The sequence below is a fragment of the Myodes glareolus genome, chromosome 17, assembly GCF_982192425.1.
Source record: "Myodes glareolus chromosome 17, mMyoGla1.1, whole genome shotgun sequence".
Taxonomy (NCBI): domain Eukaryota; kingdom Metazoa; phylum Chordata; class Mammalia; order Rodentia; family Cricetidae; genus Myodes; species Myodes glareolus.
This window is the reverse complement of record NC_142042.1, coordinates 48,649,750-48,659,453: the sequence shown is the minus strand read 5'-3', so window position 1 is coordinate 48,659,453 and position 9,704 is coordinate 48,649,750. Positions and strand designations below refer to the sequence as shown.

The window sequence follows — 9,704 nt, the reverse complement described above, 5'->3', positions numbered from 1 at the left end:
TCTTCCCAAACAAACCAGGGATAAATTATTCCTTTGAACTCCTCTGAGGGGAAATGAAGCTTGCATTTATCTTGACAGGAGGTGGTGAAGTCATGTATAGATTTAGCATTTACAACTACTAGTGAGGAGAGCACTTGGCATCCATGGCTTAGTATATAAAAGAAAGTGTCAATTAAAATGAAAATCTGCTCCTTGCCAGAAACACCCATTCACACTTAGATGCTTCCAGCAATATTAATACTAGAAAGCCAGCCAGCATCATGGGCTTGAAACGCACCAAAGAACCAATGTGAGACCACTAAAATGACAAGTCACTTTACAGTCTGAACGAGCAAAAGAATACACACATGCACACCGCAACGTGCCAGAACTGCCAGAGGAACTACTCTAGGTATGGCTATTAATAAAACAGATAAATAATAACCAAACCCACCTGGGCAAAGCACTTGCACTAAAGGCAATGCAGGAACTACGCTGATGGCATGCCCCAGTCATCACGGACCTGTCCACTCTCCGTATACAATGATTCTAATCATGAACTCCTACAGCAGGACGAGGAAGGCTAGGGATCTCTCTTCGGAGTAACTGTTTGGTTTTTCTGTTTTTATGAGATGGGGGCTCATGGTATTACCGAAACTGCTCTTGAGTTTGAGGGTTCAAGAGATCCACCTGCCTCGCTCTGCGAAGAGCAGGATAACAGACATACACCAGCATCCCCATCTCAGAATGCTTTATTAAAAAAGATTTATCCTTATTCTACGTGGATGCATATGTTCATGAACTACTTGCATGCTAGGTGTCCACTGATGTCCAAGGAGAGCATCAATTTCTGGAACTAGAGTTACACATAGTTATGAGCCACCCTGTGGGTGCTGGGAATAGAACCCAGGTCCTCTGGAAGAACAATTGTATTTTTAAACCACTGAGCCATCACTCTGTCCCTCAGAATGCTTTACAATGCATAAAATAAAATTCAAAGGAAACAAGCAAACTAAGCAATTTTCTCTGGAGACTCTGGCACTCTGAAGCCCCAACTTTTAACAGAAACTGAGTTACAGCCAGTAGTGCTGCACAGCCTTAATTTCAGCGCTACACCCAGGAGGCAGAGGCAGGGGCATCTCTGGGAGTTCCAGGCCAGCCAGGAACATATAATGCGACTCTGTCTCAAATAGCAGAACCCAGAGCATGGTTGTCTATTCAGGCCCGAAACAATTTTACCCCGTTATTCCTTCTAAGAGAGCTGCCCCTCTGGACTGCACTGGCTTCTTTGCTTCTACCGATCTCTTTGGCTGCTAATATTCACACTCGCCCTCCAGTGTAAGAGCCAATGGAACAGGACTTCTGGCAGAGCAATGAAATTCTCAAGCCAAAACCAGCTGCATTTTAGTCTTCTCCTGTTTTCTGACAGTTTAATCTTTAACCGGCTCACAGATTCACATAATGTACCTTGCATGCACATCTCACAAAATGACTCTCTTGGCAGACACAGGAGACAGTGACTCCTGAGAGGCCCACCTCCCCAGCTGCTCTCAACTGACGTTAGGATGTGGCTACAGACACTAACACTGTGGGCCCCACTGGGTCCCATGCACCTGCTCATCCATACCTTAGAACAAAGTCAAAAGGACTTCCTGAAACTCGGCCAAGGCTCACCTCCAAGGAAAAGGGGAAACGTAGTTGCTGGTGCCATTAACCCTCGCCCCAGTTCAGCCTGTCCCCTCTGTTCCACTCTCCAGAGCTACAGAGAAATTTTTACTTTCATATAAATGGCCTGGTTCTCGATTGTTTTGTTTTTTGCTTGCTTGCTTTTTTTTATTTTTGAAACACTGTATAGACTATGCTGGCCTCGAACTCAAAGAAACCTACCTGTCTCTGTCTCTCAGTTGTTGGGATTCAAGGTGTGAAGAATCAGGTTAAATAGACTATTTTTATCTCAGTCATTTTGATTATGTGCATGAAAAGATTTTGTGTAAAAAAAAAACCACAAAAATGCCTAAAATCAAATCTAAGCCATTTATTCTGCTCTTTCTTTTGCCTCATTAAAAGCTGACGTTAGTCACTACTGTGAGATGTCACATTCTTTGTAAGCCAGCAGAGTGTTCTCACTAACCCAGCCCTCGTCTTCTACTGCAATCTTAGTTCTTAGAGAGCTGAATTCAACAGGAACTCAACTAAGATAAACAGGTTCCCACACTGAACTGAGCAGCACAAAAGTATAATCAAATCTGTTTATCGGCCTAAGTTTCTGGTACAGCCTTAAACGGCGCTGAGAGGCTGTGAGATACTGCCTATCACCATGATTATAGAACACTGTGACAATCTGGGAGAGGCTGCTAAAATCTCACATAAATCTGATGAGTATTTTAATACTGGGATGACAGGATGGGACAGATACTGTGTAAATCCGCTTATCCGCGGAACTTAAGAGCATGAAAAACAGAGAATGGTAGTACCAGGGCCTGGAAGAAGAGGGAACCGGGAGTTACTATTTAGCATGTAGAGCTTCCAATTAGGAGAAGAACTAAATTCTGGAGATGAATGGGGGTGATGGATATGTAATAGTGGGAATGTGCTCTTCAAATATACTTAATTATAAAACCTGGAGTTCTTGTTATGTATTCTTTCCTGCAATAAAAACAATGGAAAAACAATTAGCAATGTGCTGGACACTTTCTGTGGGTAAAGGAATGAGACACAAAAGCAGAAGCCACAGTGAAAGACACACATACTTTAAGAACACTGACGTTGTCTGAATTCCCTGCTGTTTTCAAGGCCAAACAGCACTTCAACCCCTCTCTCTGCTTGGAGATAAGTGGGAGACTGAAGTGTGCCACGGATGCCGGAGGTGCTGTGCTGGTACTGGTGGTGAAGGGGGAGGCGCTCACCTCCCACTGCCCTTTCCCCAGCACAGCCCCCAGAGCCTGACTCCACTGCTGGCCAGGGACTGCAAGCGCTAGAGCCTGGAGTGCTGCCTGCGTCACACAGGCATACAGAGACCTTCAAGGGAGCACACCAGCGGGAACAGAAAATAAGATGGCTGAATACAAAACAAAGACGTTACTCTGTTTCACAAGAAGAACAGAAATTCAGGATCAGCTCCATCCATGTCTGCCACATGCTGTCTGCACAGCATGCTGCCGTAAACAGGCGTTGTGGGACATTAGTATAACCTGATTATCATAAAGCACATTACAAAACATCTTCAAATGTTTATTTCTATCTGGTCAAAATTATAGAGTACCATACCTGGTATTTATTCAGTGCAGCTCACCTTTGGACAACACAAGAGGAACGTAAGACTGAAAGTGACCTGCTCAAAAGTTCACGGCTTAGGTAGAAGCTGCGAAAGAGCGGAACCCAATACTCCAAGTAATTCTCAGTCTCCTAAGATTTCTAAGAGGTCTCAGGCCTTTTGTCCTACATGAGCAAAGATTGAAAAAAAAGTAATTTCTAGAATTCTATCTATCTCACAAACTTCTCAGTTACAACGAATATCGAGGTGGGCCCGGAGATAGGTAGAAGATGACATGAGTCAGATCCCACAAAACCAATTTAGCCAATGTATTCAAGTTAGCCAATTTAACACACTGCAATAATGCATCACTAATTATGTATTACTTCTGCCACCTTGTGATCCCCATAAATGCATATTTATCTGTTATTACACACAGTCATTTGTTACAGTTTGGCTTTTTAAGACAGGGCTTCTCTGTGTAGTCCTGGAACTCGCATTGTAGACCAGGCTGGCCTTTGATCTGCCTGCTTCTGTTTCCCTGAGTGCTGCTGGGATTAAGGGTGTACGCCACCACTGCCCGGCCTTGTCACGAGATTTTTTTAAACATTTTACTGCATAAATAAATACTATAAATAAATGATGTGGAAATAAATGTTTGGGTGCCCCAAGTCTCTTGCAATTCTGCATAAAAATTAAATACTCTGCATCTGAGCTGTAGAAATGGTTTGACCCAGCAGCCCTCACACCAACTGTCTGTACGAAAGGCACTTTTAAGGCATGTGAGAAAATAAATTTAAAAATGTTAAGACATTTTTTTCCGTGTATGAGTGTTTTGCCTGTATCTATATACATGCTTGACCACTTGTACCTGGTGCCCACAGAACACGTCACAGTCCCAGGGACTGGAGTTATCAATGGTGGTGAGCTGTCATGTGGGTGCTGGGAACTGAAACCAAATCCTAGGGAAAAGCAGCCAGTGCTCTTAACTACTGAGATAATCCCTATTCACCCAGAAATATTTCTAAATTACTGACAGAAACCCTGTCATTCACCAGTGACTTCGCGATTATGCATGAATGGTTAAAAAGTCTATGTGTATGTATAACTATATGGAAATTTTTAAAAGAAACTTTTTAAATTGGTCCACTTGTCCTATGATTTTGGTAGCTTTTAAACAGTAACAACCCATCAGTTAAGTAATACAGTGAGCTAGAGCTGTACAATTTAGAATTCAAATTATCTAAGAGGAAAATATTATGTGAAGCTCCAGTGTCAGACACCTGTAGTAGTTTCGGGAATTTCATGGCAGGTGTAGTCTATTACAAACCTGAACTGATTAGGTAAGGAAAGACAGTCCATTAGAGGAATGCCTCCCATCTGCCCAAACTTCCATTCAGGAGAAGATGTGGCTGTCAACAACAAAGGCTATGGTTGCCATCTTCCCAACTAAGGTCAATCTATTGTTTTTTATTAAATAAACATTAATTTTTCTTACTTGACTTCTTAGATGACCCAAAGGTCTGGCCACCTCAAAATGAACATTATCCATTATAAAACTCCAGCATTCTCCAGATGAAACTCCTAACTTTCGGCTTCAATCTTTTTTCCTCCAGGCTCATAGGATGCTTAACTCCCACATTCTGACTCTGCCTAAGATATATTCTTCAGAATACAAGTTAGAGATCTGAAAGTCTAGCTGAACAGAAACGCTTTAAAGGTCACAGATCACCAGCCCACGACCAAGAAGTCAATCTCTTCAGCCAGTTTCCGTCATTCTCCCCCTCAGGTCATCTCAAACTGCCTCCCTTCCGTCCTAAATGAAGGAACCTGGCTGGTTAGGAGGATTCCACGTAAACAGAAAGCAATAGAAGGAGTATGTAGAGGCGAAGAAGTGGAGAACTTCTATTTTTAATTAACAGAAAGGTTTAAAAAATAGACAGATTCAAATGAAAATACAAAACGCATTCTAAAGTAAAATTAAGCTTGGATTATCTATTATTTTAATTATCAACACCATTTCATTAAACCCAAAGTATAGAAAAGTCATGAAAACAACATTTCACTAGTTCTCGTTCCCAGATATTTTATATTACAGAATACAACAAAGGAAAGACAAGTTCAGAGTAGGACTTAGGAACCCCTACACTTGGGAATTAAGTCAATTGCTGATTAAAATCAATACTTTTCTTTCTTTCAGATGATATTTTCCTAGACCTAAAGAAATGCATGTCAGATAATAGTTATACTGTCTGCACAAGAATGATTTCCTGTGAGAATTAAAAATTTTAAAAGCTGCCAGCAAAGGCACTGGTCACTGTGGCTTGCTCTCGGAAGCTGTTCTGACCATCAACCTTTTAAATGAGTAGGAGGTGTCATCAAAAGATGAACCGGGTCCAATCTAAAAAGACTGGACCTCAAAAGGCACTGCTCAAACGACTGATCTGAAATGCTCAAAATGCACTCTCTGTTTGCCAATCTCAGTGGTCTACTCAGTGTTCAATGACAGTTGCTATACATTGTACAAAAGGACCGTAGCTCTCAGCACAAGCAGAATATAAATCAGGAAGCAGGACTATGACTCATACCCCTTGTACACAGACTGGACATAACAGTCCTAGATTTGAGAACAGTACCACAAATCCAGAGACCCCCATTCTATTGAAACCCACTCTCAAAGGCCAAAGCATACTCAGCAGGAGCAAAAGGAAACAGAAGACAGGGTTTCCAGAAAGGACTAGCTACAAGCAGGAGTAATCCTGGACTCTACTCACCATTTTAACACTGCTGCCAACTGTAACATATTACCATCTGCACACACGACAAAGTGGAAAAAAGTCCCCAAAGGCAAGTTTTAGAAAAAGAGCAGACTGACTATGGATCACTACTACAATTAACACCGCTACAGTAAAAACAATGGCAAGCAGGGATTTGGCACTACATTTACAGGAAAAGCATGCACTGTTAATACAATTTAGATGTCTCCCAACAAAAAAGGCCACGAAGATGGAAAACAGGGGCACCTTATACAAAATTCTCCATGACTGAGACAAACAGGCAAGAATCAAGTGGTCACTTTAGTAGATCTGTAGCAGCAAGTCAATGGTTCTCAATTTAGCAGTCTGCATCTCTAATTGACAGCTATCCTGTGTGTGACTGTATCCAAGAAGCGGAGTTTCTATCACATTACGTCAGTACTCACCTAGAAATAACAAGGCTAACCTTCAACCACAGCTTAAGAAATGAGTGCTAGAAGCAAACTGTAGAACTCTCCAAATTAATTGCTGGTTAGAAGCCACCATGGCACTTTAAACATGACAGTAACATGAATTTCATTCAGAAAAGCTGTAGTAACGTAGTTCCGATAACCAGGAAACAATTTTAATTATGGAAATATTACTCCTGACTGTTCCAAGAGGTAAAAACAAACAGCTCCTACTAAGAGGAATATTTTCAAGATGTCTGGTCACATCATGTGCATAGTTAAGACTGAGTTCTCAGAAGATTCTTTTGCAAACAAGTAAGATTTCTTTAGTTTTTCTTCTCTTGATGAGAAAAATCTTAGAAACTAACTACTGGTGATTTGTTAAGAAGGAAAAAAGTAAGCTACATATTTAAGTTCTGGAATGCAGCACCTTGACGTCAACACGTCCTAAACATTTGAGATTAGAAAATCCAAGCGATGCCTCGATGAGCCAGCCACACGTTACAGCTGTTCCAATTCCAATGTCTGACGCGAACGCCTCATGCCAACTAAACATTCCCTAATACAGAAGATTGTGCTAAAGAGTGCTAAGATTCTGCATGCTGCTGCCATTCCCTGGTCCCGTCATGCTTGCAGCTGACCCAAGAGACAGTAGGTGGTGTCAGGTCTCAACACTCTTCATTGCAGTAACTAAAAAAGAAGAACACCATTAATTAGAAAAACAACTACAAAGGCAAAACACACCACCAGAGCACTGTAACTAAACTGCCGAGAGTTTACCTTTCACTAATCCCATCTCCTCAATAAAGTCCACATTCCTTTAAGTTGTTTTTAATGATGACATCTGTAACAGCATCAAAAACAAACTGCACATTTTTGGTGTCTGTGGCACAGGTGAAGTGAGTGTAGATCTCCTTGGTATCTTTTCTTCGGTTCAAATCTTCGAACTGGCACTGAATGTATGCAGCTGCCTCTTCATATGTATTGGAACCTGAAACAGACAACCAACACTGTCAGCTCCAGTCATAACAGCCATCCGTATGTACTTAAGAAAGGCAACACAACACAACCGAATACAAACAGAATTCTTCCTCTATTTCTGCTGTCATTAGGATTTTCTATAATCACTAGATTCTTCAGGAAAACAGACTACCACTGTAACTAAAATAAAATCACCACACACAAGGAATAAGGAAAAGAACAAGTTTCACTTCCTCTTCATTAAGATTGTTCAGCTAAAAAAGAAATCTAGACAGGGTACAGAGGAGCTAGAAAAGCAGGCGGGATGTTTCTAGAAAATGCAAGGGTTTAATTGGCACATTTTGCCCCTTGGGGTGATCCTGAAATAAGGATCCCAAGAAGGTAAAGCATTCATTTCAAAATCATTCCAGTTTTTAAAAGGCTTAAGTCAAGGCAAACTAGCAGACGGGAAAGAAGTGGGACCCTAGTTCCATACTTTGACACAAGGTCTCACTCTCATGACTTCCTACCTCATCCTCCCGAATGCGGGCACTCAGGCATCACCATTATGCACAGCTAGCAACACTTTACAGGGTGAGTTCCATCTCAATAGAGTTGTTGCATTTTAAGGAGCAGGAAAGACCAACAGTAAGCCTTACTTTTAGTATGTATAATCAGCATTCGCCATCTACTTTCTATATCATCTTTTGCCCTTGGGAAGCCTTTAGTTAGGACAGACTTAGAAACTGCCTGTTAAAGCCAGGTAAACTACAAAGACAACATGCAGCTTGGTAGTGTTGGTCTAGAGGGATGGCTCAGCCCTTGAAGGCTAGGTTCACAACCAAAACTTTAAGAACAGTTAGTTCGCCAGATGGTGGCAGCACATACCTTTAGTCCCAGCATTCGGGAGGCAGAGGTAGGTAGATCTCTGTGAGTTCGAAGCCAGCCTGATCTACAAGAGCTAGTTCCAGGACAGGCTCCAAAGCTACAGAGAAACCCTGCTTTGAAAAACCAACCAACCAACCAATCAACTAAACAAACAAACACAAAACACTCCCCACAAAACAAAACAAACAGTCAGTTCCAAAGGTCATTTTCTAGTCCTTTTAAAATCTGTATTGCTGACTAGTCACTTTGTAAGCATGTACCTTGCTTTCTTAAAAAGAAAAGAAAATTATTACATTTATTTGTTTGTTTGTTTGTTTATGGGGTGTATGTATATGGGTTCATGCATGCCACAGTGTGCACATGGTAGTCAGAGGGCATCTTCCAGGAGTTGATTCTATGTCCCAGAGACCGAACTTGGGTCATCAGACTTAGCAAAAAGCACCTTTACCTGCAGAATCATCCACTTGGCCCAGTGCCCTAAAGTAATATACTGGTTGTTTTCTTTTATAGACTTTATAAACCTTTATTTCTCTCCTATAGACAGCTAGCATGTTTCTCACTTTATCTTTTTCTCTCCTCATTTTACAATCATCTCTCTGACTATAAAAAAGAATATTGTGTCTCAGCTAACAAGAGTCCTTCTGTGGAAATAGTTAACTATGGCTTTTCACAAAGTGGTACAGTCCTGCCATTCTTGTTTGTGATCCCTAATCTCAAATAACTGACTGGCCTCCAGCTTTTTACCTTCTCCTTTTTTTTCCACAAGATTTATTTATTTATTATGTATACAGTATTCTTAGTATTCTGCATGTATGCCTGCAGGCCAGAAGAGGGCACCAGACCTCATTACAGATGGTTGTGAGCCACCACATGGTTACTGGGAATTGAACTCAGGACCTTTGGAAGAGCAGGCAGTGCTCTTAACCTCTGAGCCATCTCTCCAGCCCTTTTTTTGGGGGGTTTTCAAGACAGGGTTTCTCTGTAGTTTTGGAGCCTATCCTGGAACTAGCTCTTATAGACCGGCATGGTCTCGAACTCACAGAGATCCACCTGCCTCTGCCTCCCAAGTGCTGGGATTAAAGGCGTGCGCCACCACTGCCTGGCATACCTTCTTTAACCATTACCAGAATCTTTTGCTAGAAACTCAACTTGAGGTTAAGCAATCCCAGTGCAGCCTCGTTGTTTTAATGGAGGGGACACAGAAATGGTGGCAATGCCATCTTTCATCTTATGAACTGAATAGCCAAGAAAGTTTGCAAGTGAACAGAAAAGAAAGAATGAACACGGAGTTGAGGTAAGAGATAAAGGTTACTTGCAGTGGGTACAATATGTACAGTATGTACCCACCGGAACTCCATGTTACACTCAGTGAATGCGTGAGTCATCGCTGCTGACCTAAAGACACACCCAACAGAACCC

The 9,704-nt window shown here is 41.6% G+C and overlaps 1 protein-coding gene across 2 annotated transcripts in view; it reads right to left on the bottom strand.

Moving 5' to 3' along the window:
• Window positions 1-5,113: 5,113 nt before the first annotated feature.
• Gnai3 (G protein subunit alpha i3) overlaps window positions 5,114-9,704 on the bottom strand; it is a 36,071-nt gene continuing 31,480 nt past the window's right edge. For both annotated transcript variants that reach the window (XM_087897635.1, XM_087897636.1), the window contains exons 8-9: window positions 7,218-7,428; window positions 5,114-7,127 (exon numbers count right to left, since the gene is read on the bottom strand). In XM_087897635.1, coding sequence (XP_087753761.1) covers window positions 7,238-7,428 — 191 coding nt within the window. In that variant the 3' untranslated portion in view covers window positions 5,114-7,127; window positions 7,218-7,237. The remainder of the gene's footprint in view (window positions 7,128-7,217; window positions 7,429-9,704) is intronic.